Source organism: Megalobrama amblycephala, linkage group LG19 (assembly GCF_018812025.1).
Source record: "Megalobrama amblycephala isolate DHTTF-2021 linkage group LG19, ASM1881202v1, whole genome shotgun sequence".
In the NCBI taxonomy this organism is placed as follows: Eukaryota; Metazoa; Chordata; class Actinopteri; order Cypriniformes; family Xenocyprididae; genus Megalobrama; species Megalobrama amblycephala.
In genome coordinates, this window is record NC_063062.1 from 38,611,944 (window position 1) to 38,635,439 (window position 23,496).

Below are 23,496 nucleotides of genomic sequence, written 5' to 3' on the forward strand. Positions count from 1 at the left end.
GCACAGTTTTCTGTGATGGGTAGGTTTAGGGGTAGGGTTGGTGTAGGGGGATAGAAAATACGGTTTGTACAGTATAAAAACCATTACGCCTATGGAATGTCCCCACAATTCACCTGTGTGTGTGTGTAGACTGGAGCAGGAACGCGTGGAGGCAGCTCGCATGGCGGAGGATCTGGCCCGACAGGCTGCAGAATTGGCCGTCAGACAGCTGGAGGAAGAACACACCTCTCATATCATCATTGATACGAAAAACGAAGAACCAGACAATGATGATCAGTAAGTCACAAACACACTACAAACTCAGAGAGGAATTCAGTGAGCCTGTGTTACGCCCTTCCTGCCCTGTTCTGTGTTTGTTAAGACTGAGATCTGGGGTGTGATAAACCACAAAGTGGCTACACAAAGTGACCAATGCGCTGTCTCTATCCCTTTCTCTCTCTCTCTCTGTCTCACACACACAAACACCTGTTCACCTGTTCACTGTTTGTTTTACAAAGACTGCCAAATATCCAGGAGGAAGAGAATGAAGAAGACCCAGAGTAAGTGTCACCCTCCTCTTCTGCTCTCGCTCCTTGCTTTCTGCCAGGGTCCAAAATTAACATTTTAGTTTAGCTTTTAGTCAGTTTCTGTTAGCTTTGTGGTCATCTATGTGCCTTATTACATTCAAACTGTCTACTGAAGAAAACATCTTTTAGAAGTCATCTAAAGACTTTCACATCAATGCAAAACATATATATGCATATTTCTTGGATTAAGCCAACCATATACACTACTGTTGAAAAGTTTGGTAAGATTTTTCATAAAAAAAAAACAAAAAAAATGATTTTTAGGGGCCATTCAGGGGAAAAAACAGCATTTAAATCTTTTGAAACATTATAAATGTCTTTACTGACACTTTTGATCAATTAAATGTGTCCTTGATGAAAAAAAAGGAAAACAAATCTTACTGACTTTTGAACAATAGTGCATATAAAAAATAAATAGTATTATAAGAAAAAGTCCAATTAAATTAAATTAAATTAAATTATATTGGGATCTGAACATTTCTCTCTCACCTCTCTTCTGTCTTTGCTCTAGCAGTCTCCTCCACTTCTTAAATGATGTGGTCAAAAATACATGTGTGGTATACTTAATAATCCCAAATCTAATTCTATATTTATAGATTTTTTTATACTATTGCAAAATGCACTTTTATGGTCGCTAGTGATTAACTTGCAATTCACAGGTGTGAGAAAAACATAATTTTGGACCCTGCTTCCAACCCTTCAGTGCCGCAACTTTCCTCACAGCAGAGTGAATGTTACAACTCACGATTTGATTGGATACGAGTTCTTGCTTGCTTCTCTTTACTGCTGTGCCATTACTTTATTATGTTGCATGTCAGCTGAAGTGCTGTTTGTCCTCTCCGGCTCGCCATACAGGTTACAGCCGTTCCATGAAGAGAGTGAGGAGGAGAATGAGGATAGTAAGATCACAGAGTAAGGCCTTCATCCTCAGAGCTCAGCAGCAAAGCGCTATAGCAGCCTGGGCATTAATTGTAATACTTGCACTGATGGCAAGGTCCTTCAGTGTGGCACATTATATTTCATAAAAGCTGCAGCACATGCTTTAGCAGCTGTTTGTATCTATAAGTCCCCACACTGCCTTTGAAAAACTAGAGCATGTACTTCTGAAATGAGTATGAAGCTTTCATACATTCGTGCAGTATTTTATATTGTCTTTAGGGCTGGGCAGTATTATTGATTCTATAATGAGATACAAAATATCTTGAAAAGATTTTATCCATTTGATAATTTTCACATCTCCTTTGTTTTAAAAAAAGGTGATGCTACATAAAACATTTTTTAAAAAGGCTGAATCTAAGTTTTGTTCTGAGTCAAAGACTAGTTTCATAGGTTTAACAACCGATTTACTGAAATAAAACGAATCTTAACTCAATCTCAAGGGAAATGGTTCTAAGAAAATTTAACTGGCCAAATAAAGATAACTGCAGTATGGAAGCTTGTTTCCGCCATGAAATAAAAAATAAAAAAAGGTAATTGCGACTTTTTATCTCACAAAAAAAGATGCAATTTCGAGTTTATATCATGCAATCGTGACTTTATATCTCGCAATTCTGAGAAAAAAAAAGTAATTTAGTTGCGGAAACAATCTTCCATTATTTGATTTATCACCCAGGCTATTTAAACCAAGATTAAAACTCCTTAGATTAAAGAAAATGAGCAATTTAGCCCATATAGTTACATTTTTCTACATCAAAGCAATGTTTCTTCAGTCTCTAAAAAGACCAACCATTACAAATACAGAAGTGTCCCACTTTTGAGTACTTTGTGTTATTTTGGGCATGATGTCAGATGCTTAATTTAGGCTTCATCCTGCTTTACCACATCACTATAAACCATCCTGTCTGCAAACCAGAACAGCTGATGGCAAAAAGCTTTTAGGCCGAAGAACTTCAGTAGAAGTAGAACACAGTTTCAGAGCCGCTGCTGCTGCATTTTGCAGTGCTGAATTCAGTAAGCCATAAAGTCATGAAATAAAACTGAAATGTGCACTTTTTATCAACATTTTGCAATCATTTTGACATCTCCTAAACAGTGTCGACATGACAAGGTATGTTAGACTGGCCTACATTAGTTTGTGTAAACAGATTGTATACCTATATAATTCTACACACAAAGTTTTTTGTACATTAAAGGATTTGTTCACTTTAAAATGAAAATTAACCCAAGATTTACTTACGCTCAAACCATCCTAGGTGGATATGACTTTCTTCTTTCTAATGAACACAATCAGAGTTATATTAATAAATATCCTGACGCATCCAAGCTTTATAATGTCAGTGAAAACAATAAATAAAAGTTCTTTGAGTATACAAAGATGGCAACTCATCTTATCATCAGATGGCACCTTATCATTTATAGTGCAATGATGTGTTCGACAGCAATAACCAGTAATAAAACGTAAAGCGCTATGATAAACAGTATCAAGTTTTTTAAAATAACGTACTGCGGCAGTCATATAAAGCAGATATCCATAATCCAATAATGGTAAAAAGGTTGCAGATACCAAATATTTCCTTGCACTAAAAGAAAATAAAGATCTGTTTCTGAAATAAAAACCCAATTTAAGCTTAAATTTAGAAAGTAGTTTATCAATGTGTGGCTTAAAAGTTAATTGACTATCAAATAAAATACCCAGGTACTTATAACTCAATCTATTTTTGTTCAAAATCCAGTTTAAGTTGACAGACAAGACTACAATATCAAACGCTGACCGTAAATAATGAAGAGCTTGTGAAGCTGATGAAGCACAGCAATAAATAGCAGTGTCATCTGCATAAAGATGGTACAGAGCATTGGGAATGTTATCACAAATATTATTTATATACAAGGAAAATAAAATGGGTCCCAGGACAGACCCCTGAGGGACACCTTTAGAAAAGTTCTGCTTGTATGAAGAGTATAAAGCTGAAGAAAGTGCATCCATCCATCATAATCATACTCCACACAACACCGGGTGGTTAATAAAGGCCTTCTAGAGCAAAGCAATGCATTTGTGTAAGAAACATATCCATATTTAACAAGTTATAAAGTAAAATAACTAGCTTCTGCCAGACCGCCTTCCATATGCTGCTTAGGAAGAAAGTGTAACGCCTCTCTTCAAAATGCTTACACTACATCCTACACATTTCGCATTCAACTAAAAATAAAAGCGTAACTGATGCTAGATATTTTATTTTATAATTTGTTAAATATGTATATTTCACAAATGCATCGCTTCGCTTCAGATGGCCTTTATTAACCTCCCGGAGCCACGTGGAGTACGTTTATGATGGATGCACTTTCTTGAGCTTCAAACACATCGGTCCCGTTCACGGTCATTATAAAGCCTGCATGCATTAGGATGTTTATTAATATAATTCCAATTGTGTTCATCAGAAAGAAGAAATTCATATACACCTAGGATGGCTTGAGGCTTATTGTCTTAATTTTCATTTTAAAGTGAACTAATACTTTAATGCTGTAGGTGTAGACCATACATGTTTTGGGCATAAAAACATGGACTAGCACTCTACTGGGATAACAGCTGAAAAGTTCATTTAAGTAAAATTAACTTGGTAGCACTACTACTTTTAGTTAAAAGTTGACTCTGCGTGTCAACAATGTAATTTAAGAGGATGATAACTTTCTTTACAAGCAAAAGTAGGGGAAAGGAGTACAGAAATTTTGTATACCAATTCCAGTAATGTGTTGTTGAGAACTGGGTCAAAAATGTTTGCTTGTGAGACAATCAACATTGACAAAAGCAGCACTTTCACCATCATGCAGTATGTTGCATTTTAGCTGCTGGTCACCAATGTCCTCTCTGGGTATTAGCAGGGTAAAACGGCTTCACTAGATAAGACTTGCTGGTTGATACGCTTTTTTAGCTGGTGACAGATATGACTACACTATGGAAGCTTGTTTCCACCATGGAATACAAAATAAAAGGAAATTGTAACTTTCTCACAATTCTGACTATTTCTCGCAATTCCGAGTTTAGATATAACTCAGAAAGTACTGCACAGTGTTTCCTTTACTCTGCTTTAAAAACTATGTATATGAAGGGTAATATTTTATGTATTTGAGGTCTGAGATGTGGGAACAGTGAAGAGAGAGAGGGCAAACAGTCTGCAGATTTTGACCAAATCTATTCAATCTTGATTTTGGTAAAATGTTGCAACAATGTTTTTTTGTTTGTTTGTTTGTTTGTTTTGTTTTTTGTGAAAATTACAGTTTGGGACATATGAGGTAATAAAAAATAAAAACAATCCCTTAAAGTAACAACAAATGAGCATTTAAAGCAAATATCTATAAAAAATATTCAGTGCAGAGCATGCCCCCGCCCCATGCAATGTTCTCACCTTTTTCCCCCTTACCTGTTTGCATTGTATTTATATAGCACATTTAAAAACAACTGGTGTTGACCAAAGTGCTTTACAAAAGCCAAATGAAACAAACAATAGAAAAGAAACACATAAAGCATTAAAGCGAATAAAAGACAATAAAATGGAAAACCTATGGACTAAGGTAAAATAGAAGAGAATACTTAAATCAAGAGATGATTAAATGCTAATGAAAATCAAGAAATATTGAATGTAATTGAGAAAAGATAAGTTTTCCAATTGGATTTGAAAACTGACAGAGTTTAGGCGGATCTGATGTAAGCCGGTAGGCTATTCCATAACTTAGGGCAGATGACCGCAAAAGCACAATCTCCCCTATTTTTAGGTCTAGTTCTAGGAACAGATAGTAGATCAGAGTCCCCTGATCTGAGTAATCTTGACTGTGATGGCAGATGTGGTAGTTCAGATAGGTACTGTGGAGCTTGGTTTCGCAAAGACTTAAAAACAAATAACAAAACTTTAAAATCAATTCTCTATTTAACCGGCAACCAATTAAGCGAGATCAAAGCCGGTGTAATGTGATCTCATTTACGCTTCGCTTTGAGGAGCCGTGCTGAGGCGTTTTGAACTGATTGCAAGTGTGTGACACATGTCTGAGGAGCACCAATATATAAAGAGTTACAATAATCTAATCGGGATGTTACAAAAGCATGCATAACAGTCTCAGTGTTCTTAGTAGACAAAAAGGGCTTAACCTTGGCTTAAAGACGAAGATGCACTTCGTGCATCTGATAAGCAGATGCACTTATCTGCTTATCATATTTAAGGCTGTTATCAAGCAAAACCCCCAGATTCTGTAACAGCGTATGAAGATCAAAGTCATGAGCACTGCAGTCATTTGAACCAAACAAGATAATTTCGTTCTTGCTCTCATTAAGACTCAAGAAGCCAGAGTTTTAGTTTGTCCAAACAGTCCAATATCGGCGCTAAGGCAAGCTTATCATCATGCTTTAAAGGCAGGTAAATTTGTGTGTCATTAGCATACAGATGAAAAGATACCCCATATTTAGATAGAATGTAACCCAAAGGGAGCATAGAAAGATTAAACAGTACCGGGCCAAGAATAGAGCCCTGAGGAACACCAGAGCCCAAGTGCATTTTAGACGAGGACTGTTGCCCGATGCAGACAGAATAACTCCTATTAGTTAAGTATGAGCAGAACCATTGTAGCACCGTACCCCGAAAGCCCACACATGCTTCTTAACATGATATGAGAATGTTGACAATGCAATTGCAAGTTTATATCTAAAAAGTTTATATCTTGCAATTCTAAAAAATTTTGTTCACAATTACGAGTTTAGATATCTCAGATTTATATCTTGCAATTCTGACTATTTCTCGAAATTCCAAGTTTTATATCTCAAAATTCTGACTATTTCTTGCAATTTCAAGTTTAAATATAACTCAGAATTATAACTAAGAATTGTGAGATATAAACTTGCAATTGCAAGTTGATATCTAAAAAGTTTATATCTCACAATTCTGAAAGTTTTTCTGCCAATTTCCGAGTTAAGATATAACTCAGGATTATAACAATGAATTGCAAGATATAAACTTGCAATTTCAAGGAAAATATATAAACTAGAAATTGTGAGAAATAAAGCCAGAATTGCAAGATATAAACTTGCAAATGCAAGAAAAATAGATTTGCGAGTTTATTTATAAATTCAGAATTGCAAGGTATAAACTCACAATTACAAGAAAAAAGTCAGAATTGTGATATAAACTAGAAATTGCGAGAAATAAAGTCAGAATTGTGTTTATTTGTAAAGTCAGAATTGCGAGGATTTAAACTAGCAATTGCAATTTTTTTTATTCCTTGGCAGAAACAAGCTTCCATACCACACCGAACACACACTTGAAATTCAACATACATTTACAGTAGTCCATATTGATAGCTGCATCTAATATAGCATTGATAGTAATGTTGCCTGAAATACCATCATATATTCACTTTCACTGTAGCTGGAACTAAAAACATTCTGTTACAAATGAGATTGTCCAACAGAATGGTTGATTTTCATAATCCAATCACATGTTCTTATCAGCTCTTTTGAGTTTTATCTGGTAAACCGCTAGAGATCTGATTGGCGGCTCACCAGTCTCTGAACGTTTGTGATGGACTGGTTGTGTTGCCATGACTAGACTCCAGCTCAAACCCTTTTTAGGAGCCTGGTGGACATCTGCCCGGCGGAGCCGTCACCGCACGAGTCTGAGGTTTCAGATCACCCACCCCAAAGTCCACCGCCTGTGACCACTCAGCCTGAGCGCTCCACATCTTTACCTCCTGATGCTAACCAGGTAACATCGCTTAAAACATTTTAGCACACTACCATTCGAAAGTTTGGGAAGACATTTTTATGTTTTTGAAAGAAAGTTTTTGATATTTCTTTTAAACCAAGGCAACATTTAATTAAAAACTTTTAAAACAGCCATACCATATGTTCCTTTTATTTTTTATTTATTTTTTTGCAATTTATATTCCAAAGTGATTTATATAACATAATTAGTGGCAAGCACAAAGTTTTGGAATCGTACCGAATGAGAGAAGTAGCCAAATTTAGTCATACAGCTTATTTAGTTTTAGTTTTGCTTTAAATTCGTTTAGCCTTCACAATAAATGTTGTTGTTTATAATGAATGCAGCTGTAGCTTATGTTTGTCTTTTACTAGTATTTTTCATTCCTTTTCTGAATACCATTAACTTTAAAGGATTTTTGGTGGAGTGAGTGATGTTTTATAATGTTTATTGAAGTTTAGTTTTATTTACCAGTATTTACATTATTTCTGAATGTCAAAATAAAATGTGACATATACACAGATGCAACTTTTCTGTGTTTAATTTTAATTTATTCATATTTTTCAATACTGCCATTTTGAGATGGTGCAACTTATTTTCTGGAAAATATAGTAATGTAATGTTTGAAATTGTTGTTTTATTGTGTCATTTTTACTTGTGATAGCAAAACAATTACATTTACATGTGTGCATTTTGCAGACTTACATTGCATTAATGCATTCAAGGTACAGTACCTGTACCTTTTTATCAGTTCATGCATTTCCTGTAAATCGAGCCCATGGCCTTGGCATTGGTAATGCCATGCTTGAGCTCCAGGAATGCAATTATGAAAATACCAACACATACAATCTCCAAAATACAATCTCATGACAATTCATATCTATTTACATTTTGGCATGATGGCTAATTTGAATGGATTCATACAATCTTATTAGTACATGTTTGTACGATCTGTTTACACCCCAGTAATGGTCATGTAAAGGTAGGGTTAAGGGTGCTTACGTTTTCTAAAAATCATATGTTTTTGTACAATTCACATCATCTGAATTCACATGAAATCAGCAGTAATGAGAAATCACTGTAATGTGCTTGTTTTGGTACTGTAAAAACCTTTGAATGGGATGAATCAGATGTTTATAAAATGACAGAATGCACAAGGCCTTGTCAAATGTATGGAAACGACTGATAAAGTCTGAATTGCAAGATATATGCCCAGTTTCACAGACAAGGATCTTAAAATATGTCATTGCCGTTTTTTTGTCTCAAGATGCACACCAGTAATGTTTTTTCTAATCCGTTTTTATAAAAGCTACTTAAATGTCCTCATTTAACTAAGGCTTAATCCTGGCTTAATTTAAGCCTTGTCTGTGGAACCAGGCCATAAACTTGCAATTCTGACTTTAAAACCCATGTGAGTTTATATCTCGCAATTCTGAGAAATGTCAGAAATGTAAACTTGCAATTATGAGAAAAAAGTTAGAATTGTGAGATAAGTTGCAATTGTGTTTTTTTATTTTCAATGACAAGTGTCATTAAAAGATTCTTTTAATAGATATTTTGAAAATCACAGCATTTAAATGAAATAGTCACTTGTATACAGTATAAATATTTACTGTATTTTTTCAATCAATTAAATGCAGCCTTGGAAAAAGTATTTTACTTTCAGAAATATAAAAATTAAATTGTGATTCTTTTGAATTGCAGCTATATACATTTAGACATGTGGAATTGGTCATATTTGTCTCTGCTGTCTTATGCATGTTTGCTTTTATTAATCTTCTGTTGTTACAGGAAGAGGAACTTCCAGAAGAAGAATGTGGAGGTCAGTGTGAACATCATTACTATATACAAGCAGTGTTGTCTGTAATGCATTACTAAGTAATTAATTACAGTAATTTAATTACTTTTGCCTTGAAAAAGTAAAGTAGGGGATTACTCTTATTTTTTCTGTAATTTGCAGTTACTTCTGATGTAATTGCATTAAATAGTGTTTAGACTATAGAACAATTCTATACAAAACAATGGTGGATTTAACACCAAAATACTTTGGTCAGTTCAAGAATCATTTATGCAATTTTATATTATTTATTATTCATCTATCCTTGTATTGTTCAACTGGTCGAGGTTGATATGGGATTCAGAAAGTAATTAGTAATAAGAAATGCAATACTTTTTAAAGAGAGTAATTAGTACAGTAATCTAAATATACTGTTGAAGATGTGATTAGTAGCTAGTAATTAATTACTTTTTTAGACTAACTTAACCCAACACTGTATACAAGCATGTGCAGTATAAACCCAGCATATAGGTCTAGCAGCAAACGAGCTAAAATAGATAAAGAAAAACCTGACCCTGATCTAACCCTAACCCTAACCCTAACCCTAACCCTAACCTGTTGATTTTATGAAGCTTCAGTCCTGCAGATCTAATCAACTGAACATTACTGTAACTGTTGAGATCCAGTTTGATCATAACCAATGAAAGGTATTGTGAACGTCCAGTAATCGAACTGGTCTACCTATCTGCAGTGCCCGCTAGCTGTACTGGCGTAAAGAGCTGGGTTCTTCGCATCCCTCATGCTTCTGCATGTCTGAGCAACTTGCATCTGCTGAAAAACAATGTTCCCTTGCCCACGATGCCCTCTGATGTTCTGCTGCTGTACCAGGAGATATCCCAGCTTCCAAAACAAGCCAACCAGTGCTTCCAGAATGTTCTCCATCGCCTCAACATCCTCAAGCCCATGTAGAACGCCTCAGCAGCAGCATGTAGTCTTTGAGTTAGAATCTGTAGCTAGTGGATTTACTTCTTAAAATACTCACTGTCATCCCATGCTAAAGTGCCCTAAAATCCAGATCATCCCATGCATCCCATAGACATGGTTTCGAAGTGCCCTACAGTTACAGAAAGACACCAAAACTTCAACAATCACTCAGGTGAACTGACTGTGCTAGATAGTGCTGTGCTGTGCTGTGCTTGTGCCAGTGATTTTTGATAATAAGAACCATTGTTATTGTTTGTGCTACTGACATTGAACCTCAAATCCTGTAGCTTATTGAGGAGAAGTGTGCTGTTACTTACATGTATGTTTTCCCCTGGTGGGCGATAAAATCGGTGAAAAACCCCTTGGATTATATTGACAGTGTTCAGGCTCTGAAATCAGAATATCACAGAGATCTAGTTTAGCTATGTCTAGGCACCAAAATATTATAGATCAGGGCTCGACAATGTGAGCATTTCACTCACATTTGTGATGCACATAGGTGTGTCCAAGCTGTAAAATGTTGTCCCCAAGGGAGCTTAAAAAGTCTAAAATATTAAGTTTTATAAAATTTAAGGTTTCCCGATGACTGTCCTTCATCAGTCCTGATATATTTCGGGCTTGTCTATAATTTAAAGGTCCCGTTCTTCGTGATCCCATGTTTCAAACTTTAGTTAGTGTGTAATGTTGTTGTTAGAGTATAAATAAAATCTGTAAAATTTTAAAGCTCAAAGTTCAATGCCAAGCGAGATATTTTATTTAACAGAAGTCGCCTACATCGAACGGCCAGTTTGGACTACATCCCTCTACTTCCTTCTTTAATGACGTCACTAAAACAGTTTTTTGACTAACCTCCGCCCACAGGAATACACAAGAGTTGCGTTTGTAGAGTGTGTTTGTCGCCATGTCGTCGAAACGCTGTTATTTTCATCCCGCAGTCCAATCACCGGGTCTGATTCCGGCTCAAATTGATAGGGTAAAATTAAAGACATGTTTACAATAACACTGAGCGCGTGCATCTCCACGTTATGGTAAGAGGCGTGACTTTTCCGGGCACGGAGCGCTAAACTGCTGTCGAATCACAACACAGGAACTGCTGGCACAATCAGAACTCGTTACGTATTTCTGAAGGAGGGACTTCATAGAACAAGGAAGTCATCAGCCCGTTTTTATGACAGTGGAAACAGCGGTATACAGATAAGTAAATTATGTGAAAAATACTGTGTTTTTTTACACGCGAAACATGAACACATGTTATATTGCACACTATAAACACAATCAAAGCTTCAAAAAACCACGAAAAACGGGACCTTTAAAGTCCCTCATTGTTTAACATTTTTTGCAAGGTTTAAACTGGCAACATTTTTTTCTCTTTATTATTGGTATTTTGGTAATTTTACACAAATAACTGTATCTGTCATTTAATTCAGCATAAACTCTTGTAGATTAATGAACAAAACACTAAACTTGGTTTAGGTATTTATCTGACAAAATTATTTGGCAAAATAGGGCAAACTACAGCTACAGGTTTTATTTTACTATGCAAAAACTGAATAAAAAAAGCTAACAGGAGAAAGCATACACTGACTACAACATAATTATTTATTAATGTTTCGTTGGTTCTCACTTGTGTTTGCATGTGTTCATAATTTCTTTGTATGACAGCCTGGCCAAAAATTTGCAACAATTTGGCATGTTTCATTGCAACAAACAACTATGCAATATGCTTACAAAATCTTTAACAAATTTTTGTAATAATATTTGAAATATAGTTTTAAATTTTCCCAGGCTGGACATTTCTTCTGTGCACTACTGTATATATATTGTCTATACAATTTAAAGTAGGCCTCTAAGTATTTACATAATTAATAAATAATTTTTAAAAATATACTTTTTTAATTATTTCAAAACCTAGTGTACTTTTTGTATAATAATAAATTAAGTAATTTTGCTTGTAAATATCTCTTTGTATCCCTTTATTAAGGAAAAAGACATTATTTGATAAATTTTCATTGTGCCCCTAAAGATTTTTAATGCACTCTTAAATTTTTCAACTTAGGAACAAATGTAAAGCTATTGAAAAAACTGTCAGTCAGCTTCATCAGTGCTGTGGTTATTTTTATAATTTTTTGTTTCTTTGTGGAGTATTTGGTCATAGTTTTTTGTTCATCTCTAAATGTCCATTTCACATGCATAAATAATGTTTTTTTAAGATTTCAACACTGAAATTTGTGTGTGCTCTCAGAAAGCAGCCATGTGAAGACCGTTCCCAAAATCATCGTTGCACCAGAGTCAGACTCGATGACCCTCACTGTTCCAAATCTGATGGCCCCCAGGTTAGTGTTTCACCATCTGATCTATTTATATGATTATTAGCTAAATAATTTAGGCTGTTTTACTGAAAGTCCTGAGTCCTGAGTTTTTTTCCACTCTCAACAAAGTTGTGGATTCAGAGTAGGTTGTTCTTCATCTACAAAGATGTTTTAGTTTTGTAAACTATGGCTGCTATAGCAAAGACTGCAATTTGCCATACTGCATGTTGTTGTTCAGTAGAATGCAGACAGCTCCTGGCGAGGAAGTTGAGGATCCACACATGACTGATCTACTCAGTGTGGGCGAGTGAGTCTTTAAAAAGCCAATTATTTGATTGTGTTTTTTTTTTTTTTTTTTTGTCATAAAACCCTTGCTTAGACTCAAAAAAAGGAATTTCATTGATGAACTTGATGTGACATGACTTTCTCCAATATGTCATTTCCTGTAGAGGCCTTGAGCGTCCCATGTCTGCGGCCAGTCAAACAAGTATAGTGAATGAGCGACTGCAGGAGCTAGTCAAGCTGTTTAAGGGGCGAACAGAACGTGTAAGAGAGAAACTGACTGATCCAGATGATTCTGATGAGGAAAGCCCTTCGGCATGTGAGTAGAATTGTATTTACCCTTTATTTTACTGTATTAGATCAGTAATGTAAGGTCAAGGATATATACTGTAGTTCCTTTACCATTGATATTTGAACCCTAGCTCCAGCCAAAAAGCCTGCCGAAGCCCCGCCTCCTCCACCACCTCCACCAGAGGAAAAGAAAGACGCTGAAGAGGCAGCTGAAGAGGAGGAGAAAATCTATGAGTTTATGGGATACAAGTTCCCAGTTCCTCAGTTGAAAATGCCCGAGATTCCTGATTGGCTGAGAGCTATACTGGAGTACCGTTTCCCGTCCAGCATTGATCCCTACACAGGTGAGATCTGCAACCAGCTCTATGGATCACAATGGGCCATTGTTATAATAATTAATATAGAAATACACTACCTTATGTATGCGTTATATGATGAGAAATTTTTTTTGTGGAAAATGGTCAATACACTAAGTTATGACAAAAAAAAACCTTTACTAATACCCTGTGTAAAAGAAGTAGACTCTAAAAAGAGTACTTATTATGGCAATAATATACTTAAGTGTGATCTTTATGTAATGTTTTCAGACACTTACAGTAATTGTTTGTCATTTACAATTAAACGAAAATGTATTATAGTTTAAATTTATATTAAATGCAATTAGTTGAACTTAAGAGCGCTATTTTTGACCCACTTAAGCAGGGCTTAAGTACATCTTTATATGTAATTTCTTACTTATAATTACTTCTACTGTCTTTGAAATGTTGTTATTTTGTACTGGCGAATGTACTGACAAGCATTTATGGTAAAGCCAATTCTATTGAACTTTGTATGTCATTAATTTGTAATTACACATTTGTAATGATAAAGTTGCAAGTTAAAAATATAGCTGCATGTAGCAATTATCGGGGTTCAAACACATTAAGGCCTTTAAGCACATGCGAAAAAAGGTATTATATTTTCATTGGCAAGCCTGTAACCATCTCGATCATAGATAGAAAAGACCATTTACAGCAAATAGGAGCAATTTACCATAGGAAATATATCGTTTTTAAAGCTTTTTAACAGTTATTGAGGCTGGACTAGGACTAGTTCGCCAAAGTTGATTTTTAAAATAATCTCCAATATTTAACAAACAATTAGACGGACAGCACCTGTCCTAGAGGCAAAGTTGTTCAGAATGAGGAGTTGTGATACAACTACCATGTGGTACAAATGTCGTGGGCGTGTGCGAAAAATCGCGCGATACACAATCTTTTACGCACATGGAAAATGCGAAGGCGCCCCCCCAGTGGCCGATTTCTTTTAAATTTCTCACAGGCCTTTAGGGCCGTGAGTCAAACAAGCCCCGTGAGTTTCGTTCCGATCGGCCGCTGTTAACCTTGTCTGATCAAACTTCATTGGCTGAAGGCAGGCATGTTTTTCGAGATCAACGTCAGTGTCCTCATAGACAGTCATGGCACCTCGGACAAAGACACTGCATGCCAATTTTCCAGTCAAACGGACTAATGGTTAAGTAGTTATAGCTGTTTTCATGTTTTTGGCTGTTATAGCGCCACCAAGTGGCCAGTCGCCGTGTCCTTTTTAACGCGACCACAGAATGAGCTCTTACATAGGTGTGCTGAGTTTGGTGAAAATATCTCATTCCATTCACAAGTGAAAGTGGCTCCACCCACTTCAAACGTTTTGGTGGCCCTTAGGGACCGTGAATCCAAATTTAAACTTTTTTTTGATAATTATTGACAATCAGACTCCGGAGAATCTCACTGCTTTGGTTTGGTTCGTCCGTCTAATGCCCGATTTCACAGACAAGGCTTAAGCCTAGTCACAGACTAAAATGCTTGTTTGAGCTGTTTTATATGGAAGCCCATTTCCGCCACTAAATAAAAAAATAAAAACAGTAACACAATTCTGACTTTATAACTTGCAAATGTGAGAAAAAAAGTCTGAATTCTGAGATATAAACTCGCAATTGCGTGATATAGTCACAATTGTGTGAAACTTTTTTTCTTGCAATTGCGAGTTTATATCTCAGAATTGTGACTTTTTATCTTGCAATTGCGAGTTTATATCTCGCGATTCTGACTTTATATCACGCAATTGCAAGTTTATATCTTGCAATTCGGATATCTCAGAATTGTGACTTTATAACTTGCAGTTGTGAGAAAAAAAGTCAGAATTGTGAGATATAAACTTGCAATTGCAAGATAAAAAGTCAGAATTCTGAGATAAGTTGCAATTACTGTTTTTATTTAGTGGCAGAAATGGGCTTCCATAGTTTTAACTCTAAGCATCTTGCACAAATATATCTTAAAATATGTCAGTGCCGTAGTTTTGTCTCAAGATGCATACCAGGAATTTTTTTTTTCTAAGGCATGTTTATAAAAGCTACTTAATTGTCCTAACTTAATTAAAGCCTAATCCTGGCTTAATTTAAGCCTTAAGTGTGCTAAGAAACATTCAATACACTTAAGTGGACTTTTATTTCAGTAATACTATATTTTCTGCAAGAACTGTTTTTTCACATTCAGTAAAATGAAGCACACTTCTTTTTCTCAAGGGATATTATAAGTGGACTTAGAATTATAAAAAATTATTAGAAATGTACTGCATGATATGACCTCTTGAAAACGACATACTGAAGGTGCAACTATGCTGATTGATTCTTTCACAGATTTGACCTACGTGGTGTGGCTGTTCTTTGTGACACTTGCGTGGAACTGGAATGTTTGGCTGATCCCCGTGCGCTGCACTTTCCCGTATCAGACCCCTGAGAACGTTCACTGGTGGCTGCTGATGGACTACCTCTGTGACACCATTTACATTCTTGACATCGTGATCTTTCAGCCCAGACTGCAGTTTGTGAGAGGAGGAGACGTTGTGGTGAGCAAGAGCAGCCTAAGTCCAATATTGTGTGACAACCAGAAAGTGTTGTGTTTTGAACAGCATATCTACTGTTTAATATGCTTGTTTCCGCCACAGAATTAAAACATATAAAAGGTAATTGCAACTTTTTATCTACCCGTATTTTGCCTTTTTTCTCGCAATTGCGTGTTTATATCTCACAATTCTTACACTTTTTCTCAGAATTGCATTTTATATCTCGCAATTCAAACTTTATATTTTTATATAGAGTTTATATCTTACAATTCTGAAAAAGAAAGTCAATTGTGGGACATAAACTTGAAATTGCAAGTTATAAAGTTGCAATTTTGGGAAAAAAGTCAAAATTGTGAGCTGACTTTTTTCTCAGAATTGCAAGTTAATTCTCACAATTCTGAGAAAAGTTGGTATTGTGAGATATAAACTCACAATTGCGAAAAATTTCTCAGAACTTCGACTTATTTCTCAGAATTGCAACTTTATATCACAAAATTCAGGTTTGCTAGGTTATGTCTCACAATTCTAAAATGTCACAATTACCTTCTTTATTTTCTATTCAGTGGTGGAAGCTTCCGTAGTTTAATTGTTTCAACCTAACTAATTTCTTTGAAATTGTTTTTCTTTAAAAATAAACATCACTAGGTTCAATATTTTGTTGTCTAATGCAATGATATTCATAGACCACTGCTTCTTTTACTTTGTTGATGTCTATTGATGTTTGCCTATTTTATGTTTTGTCTTTCTAAGTGTGACAAAAAAGACATGAGAGAGAACTACTTGCAAACAGAGCGATTTAAGGTAAAACTCTTTGTTTTCTACTAAATCTATGCATTGACACTGAACAAATAACTTCAGTGTTATTAAAACAGCATCCTAACCTTCAGTGCATGCTGGATGTTTCAGATGGATGTGATCAGTCTCTTTCCACTGGATGTCCTGTACGTCTTCACAGGTGTCAAATCACTCTGGCGGTTTCCTCGCCTTCTAAAGGTAAAAAAAATCATGCCGTCCCTTATGTCTTCCCACTGTCGCACACAAATATCCCTAATACTCACACTTATTCTGTGCCCTTTTTGCAGTACAATGCATTCTTTGAGTTTAATGATCGTCTGGAGGCTGTGATGAGCAAAGCATACATTTACAGGTAAGACCAGAGGCCACAACTAGAGGTCACCATAACACAAAAGCGAATATCTTTTAAAAGATATTATTCACTCACTGCCATGTGATTCCAGGGTGATCCGGACGAGTGCGTACTTGCTGTACTCTCTGCACTGTAATGCCTGTATTTTCTATTGGGGTTCTGACTATGAAGGACTGGGTTCTACTAAATGGGTCTATAATGGCAAAGGAAACAGGTGAACTTATCCATCTTGATGTTATGGTATGTGGTATGTTGTGCACACTGTAGATAATGCAATATAACGAGTCTGTGTTTGTGTCCTACAGTTATATTCGCTGCTACTACTTTGCTGTGAAGACTCTGATCACCATCGGAGGTTTGCCTGATCCCACCACTGTCTTTGAAATCGTCTTCCAACTGGTCAACTACTTCGTGGGAGTCTTTGCTTTCTCCATCATGATCGGTCAGGTGGGAGACATACATGACAGAACTTCTGGGTGAATCTCATTTATTATCAAAAACATGTCAAGGTCATAATGTAATGACGTGGCTGTAATGACACGCACAACGAAGGAGTAGAGAAACAAAAACAGCCTTTAATCAGTAAATACACATTAGGAGATACAATAAACACAACCACTTCTAACATAGACAATACCAGACAATAAAACACAGGAAACTGAGGGCTTAAATACACAGATGATGATTGACTGAAACAGAACAGGTGTTAACTAATTAACAATCAAGGAGATTAACTAGGAAAACGGAAACACAAAACATGTGACAATATTTCACCCAAAATTCAAAAGAAAGAACAAAGAAATTATATTTTTATTCTGCATAGAGAATATAAGACTAATTTTAAGACTGTAAAGTAAAATTATTTTCATTATTTTCACAATTACCCAAATCTCATCACTGTAATACAAAAAAAAATGCATTTTTTTCAAGAATTTATACTTCATGTTCAGTTATTATAGTTAACTAAAACTAAAACCATAATAATAATTAAAAAAAAAAACTTTCGTTACTTGAAATAAAACTTTAACTGAAATAAAATAAAATACTAAAATTCAAATTAAATTTCAGCTAGTTGCCTAGGCAGCATTTCTCATTTTCATTTAGTTAAATTGATGTACTAAAATATCTAAAACTAAAACTGAAATAAAAATTAATAAAAACAATATAGACGGTATTACAAAAAAAAAAATGAAAAATTTAAATATAAAAATATAATAATTATTCCAAATATTAATAAAAACTATTTAATAGTATTTTAGTGATACTAAAATAACTCTATATCTAATAATATAATATTAATAATACTATTGTATTATAATAAGGAGAATCACTTATGAGAATAATGGAAATTGTAAAAAATAAATAAATACTATGGCAAATTTAGTAAATAAGAATCTTTTCAATAATTTACAAGATTTAATAATTTAACATATATGTGTGTATGTATATATATATATATATATATATATATATATATATATATATATATATATATATATATATATATGTATGTTATGTTTGGACACATTACTATTTTTAATGTTTTTGAAAGAAGTCTCTTATGCTCATCAAGCCTGCATTTAATTTATCAAAAATACAGGGAAAAAATGTAATATTGCTAAATATTATTAAAAATGTATATTTATACAAATTTATAATACTTTAAATTTTATTTTTGTGATGCATAACTGAATTTTCATCAGCCATTACTCCAGTTTTCAGTTTTACAGTTGTGCTGTTTAACATTTTTAGAACCTGTGATTTTTTTTCAGAATTCTTTAATGAATTAAAAGTAAAAAAAAAAGAAAAAAAAAAAAGAACAGCATTTATATAAAATAGATTATTTTGTAACAATATAAACTACTGTTCAAAAGTTTGGAGTCGGTATTTTTTTTTTTTTTTTTTTTTTTGAAAGAAATTAATACTGTTATTCAGCAAGGATGTGTTAAATTGATAAAAAGTGATAGTAAAGACTAGTAAAGTTCTATTTTACATCCTAAACATGTTTTCATGAAATTCACCTTCAAGTTAAATATGGCTGTTTTTCATATCACCAACAGACAACTCAAAATCATGTGTATGTCACTTTAAAGAAGATCAAATCATAAAACTCCATGCAACGTTTTTCCTCTGTGCTTTGTGTGTGCGCATAGATGAGAGACGTAGTTGGAGCCGCCACAGCAGGTGAGGCCTACTACAGACACTGTGTGGACAGCACCGTCAAATACATGACCTCCTACAAGATCCCCCGTGAGGTCCAGAACCGAGTGAAGACCTGGTACGACTACACCTGGAAGTCGCAAGGCATGCTGGGTAAGCAGAATCCGATTGCACTAGACGTTTACATGTGTCAAGTATATTTTGGCTGTGTTTTATGGTCCATTTGTCTTCAGATGAACAGGAGTTACTTGTACAGCTACCAGATAAGATGCGTCTGGACATCGCAGCAGACGTAAACTACAGCATTGTCAGTAAAGTGGCGCTCTTTCAGGTGAGTATCTATTACCTCTTTCACTCTTCTCTTTTTTCATGAACACACACACAGAATAAAAAAATTCTGACTTAGTGCCGCTGGAAAAACAGATCATTCCAGTTTAAAGTGGTAAAGCTGGTTTGTTGCTGGTCCAAAGTAGTCTACTAGCTCTAACCAGCTTGACCAAGATGATTACTAGGTGGAAACAAGTTTCACTGACTGGTTGTCCAGCTGACTAACCATGTACACCAGCTTGAACCAGCTAATGACCATAAACAGACTAAATACAAATGTACCAGATTTTAGCTGGATTTTCTAGCAGGGTCCATAGATCTACATTCAACTTGAAATCAAATTGACCCTATTTACTAGTGGTGTTAATCAGACGTTTCATCATAATACAATCTGACATTGATTCTCTTAGCCACCCATGCATTATTTGATCAGAACATGCTGTGATACGATTACAATTTGATTATATTCAGGGGCCTGTGATGAATATTACCATATTATGTGCCTATTTTACACAACCAGTTACATTTTTATTAACTCACAAATGCAACCAAAATGACATGGACATTTAATGGAACTCTCTGAACATTGCACATCCTGTATCCCAACTGGGACATCCACAATAAAAAAATACACTTTAGTTTTTTAATTATATAATACGAAAAAATAAATAATCAAAATACCAGATAATTAATTAATATTAATTAATATTATTTATACCAAATAATTCTGAATGAACTTTCTATTAACAACACTTTCTATTGTTTCAACCCATGTTTTGGTCAAATATGGGCAAACCCAAATGTTGGTTTAAAATTTTTAATTACATTTTTCAACCCAACAGTTGGGTTTGTCCATATTTGACCCAAGCATGGTTTGAAACAACCCATCATTTTTTACAGTGAACTTTTCATGCGCTGTTATTTTTCACCTCCTCCTCTCCAAACATCTGTCATCTAGAGATCACTTCTCACCATCCAATCAGTTCCCAATGGATTAACTCATTTTGTTTCTCTTTGAATGGGTTCTTTCCAGGGATGTGACAGACAGATGATATTTGACATGCTCAACAGGCTGAAATCTGTGGTGTACCTTCCAGGAGACTCTGTTTGTAAAAAAGTAAGCAATACACCACCTTTTTGTGATTTACTCTATGTGCTTTACTACTGGCTTGCAAAAACATTTTAAAACCTGAATAATCTCAGTATATGGCCAGTATATTTGAAGGTTGTCTTTGTAAAAGTCACATCAAACAGCCACCATGAAAGAGCCTTTTATCTGTTAGCATTTTGAACTGACTCTTGTCCCGCTCGGCTCTGGCGGTCAGGGTGAGATCGGCCGAGAGATGTACATCATCAAAGCTGGAGAGGTGCAGGTGGTTGGAGGGCCTGATGGGAAGACGGTGTTTGTGACTCTTAGAGCTGGTTCTGTGTTTGGCGAAATTAGGTGAGTAATGATCATTATTGGACACCATTTATATCTCTTTTGATACAGTTTAGGCAGAACTTGAATAGTACTGATCAGGTCTGTTTATATTATTGCCAGCTCATTATATGTGACCTGATAGGAAAGAATACTGTGTTGCACAATGCAATTCACTCATCCATATTAAAGGTAGTTCACCCAAAACTGCCTTATTTGTAATTTAAATCTTTGTTTACAACTCTTTTTGATTATTATATCTAAAAAATTAATAGCAATTTCATTTACTTCAAACTTTTATATTATAGTAATGTACCAACTGACAGGGTTCCCTGTACTGTATAATTTAAAGCTATAGTTTCGATTTTTTCCTTAAGTAAAACGGACATATATCCAAGTGATTCCATGTTGAATCAAATCAAAATCAGAATGCAAACAAATCAAGAGGCGCGTCTCAATTCGCGTACTTATGCACTATTCTATGACGTTTTTTAGTATAAATAGTGCAAGTAGTGTGTTCACACTGAAAATTCCACATAGAAAAAGTGCACTTTAAATACCCGGATGATGCCCTTAATTAACAGAAAAAACAAACTGTGGAATGTTGGATACTTCATGCACTCAGCTGTCACAGCTTTAAAGGAGACCTATAATGCATCTTTTACAAGATGTAATATAAGTCTCTGGTGTCCCCAGAATGTGTCTGTGAAGTTTCAGCTCAAAATACCCCACAGATCATTTATTATAGATTGTTAAATTTGCCCCTATTTGGGTGTCAGCAAAAAAACACAGATTTTGTGTGTGTCCCTTTAAATGCAAATGAGCTGCTGCTCCCGGCCCCCTTTCCAGAAGAAGGCGGAGCTTTAACAGCTCATGCTTCGGTTGCTCAACAACAACAAAGCTGGAGAATCTCACGCAGCCAAAATGAGGATTATCAGTAACGGTGTTCAGCCTTACATTGTTCAAACCGGAGTCGACACTGATGGAGAGACTCAGGAAGAAGTTACAACTTTTAGAATGAAACTGGACGTTTCTGAATGGTTAGTGGATACATTTATGTAGTTGCTGTGAAGTTGATTCAACTAGCATGTGTCGTCATGTTAATCTTTTGCAAATCCAGCGTTGAATTGACCCTCATTTGTGAAGCAGTCTGGTGTAAAATGACGGCATGGCAACAACACTCTACTACAACAACTCTTCCTCTTCTCTAAAGCAGCCCAACATGGCCACATCCCTTTGTTGCGTGTTCTCGGGGGTGGGGTTTATGTAAATTTTAGGGAAAAGTTCATTGTAGTCCCTACCAGACGTTTGTTGTAGTCCTTAAACAGAGAATTCTTTAAAAGAAAATATCTCCCTTTGCATTGAACTTTAAGCGTTGTAACTTTGCAGATGTTGTTTATGCTCAAACAGCAACATTACACACTAACTAAAGTTAAAAAAGTAAAATAATAATCAACCACCCCTTTAATTACGTAGCAGAGGGGGAGAGACTCCGACAGTAACCTTATAAATAACCTTATAAAATTCATACACTACACGGATGAGTGCATAGTGCATAAGTACATAGTGTATAGTGCATCATTTGGGACGCAACTAAGAGCTTATGAATCATAATCAAATCATGAAATCTGTGTCAATACCCAGCTCTATGATGAAGGCCGGCAGTGTGACATTGTGTTGAAAAGCCAAACTGACTGTTTTTTGTGTGTGTCCATTCCATTAGTTTGCTGGCAGGTGGTGGTGGAAACCGACGAACAGCTAACGTAAAGGCCCATGGTTTTGCTAACCTCTTCATCTTGGATAAGAAGGACCTGGCAGACATCTTAGTGCACTACCCCGAGTCCCAGAAGCTACTGCGCAAGAAGGCCAAGTGAGGGGATCAGAGCTCAAACCTCAACCAAGAGCCCCAGCCTTCCTTACACACACAAACATACTTCATCCAGCGCAGTGGTCTAAGCCATTTACAGCTTTGTATCACACTCACAGATCTCCTAGTGCTTTAGATTAGCCATGTTTGCTAAATATCATCTGTTTTTCTCCTCATACTGCATCTCTTTCCCTCTGCATCCCTCATTTCTCTTTAATGCAAGGAGGAATTTGGCAGATTAGTGTTTGATTTTGTTAGTTTGGAGGTTATTGAGATAACGAAGAAGCATGATCCATTGAGTCGCATGATCTGTTCACTCGTGAGACCGATTTACTGTGCTTGCGTGTTGAATGATGTTATGTACTGTAAGTGCTTGAGATCGTCAAACCCTATGGAGCTCCACTTCCTGTTACAGTCTCAGCGATGCACATGCTAGTTTACAACTCAACATCCTGTCATCCTAATGAGTTTGTCTCCTTCCATAGGAAAATGTTGACCAAAGATAAGAAGCCAGATGAGAAGGTTAAAGAGACGGGTGAGGTCATCACGGAGCGGCCAGAGACACCCAAACTCTTCAAGGCTGCCCTGGAGGTTGCTTCAGGACAAACGTTTGCCAAGCTGAAGGAGGCATATAAGGGAGCAACTCTAGAGGTATTTACTCCCCTTGTTGTGATGCTTTAGGCCAAAAACATACTCTGAAGCCAGACAATTGCTCTGATTGAAAATTGTCCTTTACCATGAATCTCAATGATGCCTTTAGATACATTGTGATACATCAACGACATCAAACGTCACTCTCTCTTTCT

At 35.6% G+C, this 23,496-nt stretch overlaps 1 protein-coding gene across 2 annotated transcripts in view; it reads left to right on the forward strand.

The window, feature by feature from the left end:
- cngb1a (cyclic nucleotide gated channel subunit beta 1a) overlaps nucleotides 1–23,496 on the forward strand; it is a 117,765-nt gene that overhangs the window by 90,063 nt on the left and 4,206 nt on the right. For both annotated transcript variants that reach the window (XM_048168665.1, XM_048168664.1), the window contains 21 exons: nucleotides 130–276; nucleotides 498–539; nucleotides 1,422–1,478; nucleotides 7,117–7,249; nucleotides 9,038–9,068; nucleotides 12,250–12,340; nucleotides 12,555–12,623; nucleotides 12,766–12,917; nucleotides 13,021–13,233; nucleotides 15,564–15,772; nucleotides 16,520–16,570; nucleotides 16,676–16,762; nucleotides 16,852–16,916; nucleotides 17,008–17,130; nucleotides 17,222–17,363; nucleotides 19,070–19,229; nucleotides 19,310–19,407; nucleotides 20,437–20,520; nucleotides 20,729–20,847; nucleotides 22,547–22,693; nucleotides 23,176–23,341. In XM_048168665.1, the coding sequence (XP_048024622.1) occupies nucleotides 130–276; nucleotides 498–539; nucleotides 1,422–1,478; nucleotides 7,117–7,249; nucleotides 9,038–9,068; nucleotides 12,250–12,340; nucleotides 12,555–12,623; nucleotides 12,766–12,917; nucleotides 13,021–13,233; nucleotides 15,564–15,772; nucleotides 16,520–16,570; nucleotides 16,676–16,762; nucleotides 16,852–16,916; nucleotides 17,008–17,130; nucleotides 17,222–17,363; nucleotides 19,070–19,229; nucleotides 19,310–19,407; nucleotides 20,437–20,520; nucleotides 20,729–20,847; nucleotides 22,547–22,693; nucleotides 23,176–23,341 (2,386 nt within the window). The remainder of the gene's footprint in view (nucleotides 1–129; nucleotides 277–497; nucleotides 540–1,421; nucleotides 1,479–7,116; nucleotides 7,250–9,037; nucleotides 9,069–12,249; nucleotides 12,341–12,554; nucleotides 12,624–12,765; nucleotides 12,918–13,020; nucleotides 13,234–15,563; nucleotides 15,773–16,519; nucleotides 16,571–16,675; nucleotides 16,763–16,851; nucleotides 16,917–17,007; nucleotides 17,131–17,221; nucleotides 17,364–19,069; nucleotides 19,230–19,309; nucleotides 19,408–20,436; nucleotides 20,521–20,728; nucleotides 20,848–22,546; nucleotides 22,694–23,175; nucleotides 23,342–23,496) is intronic.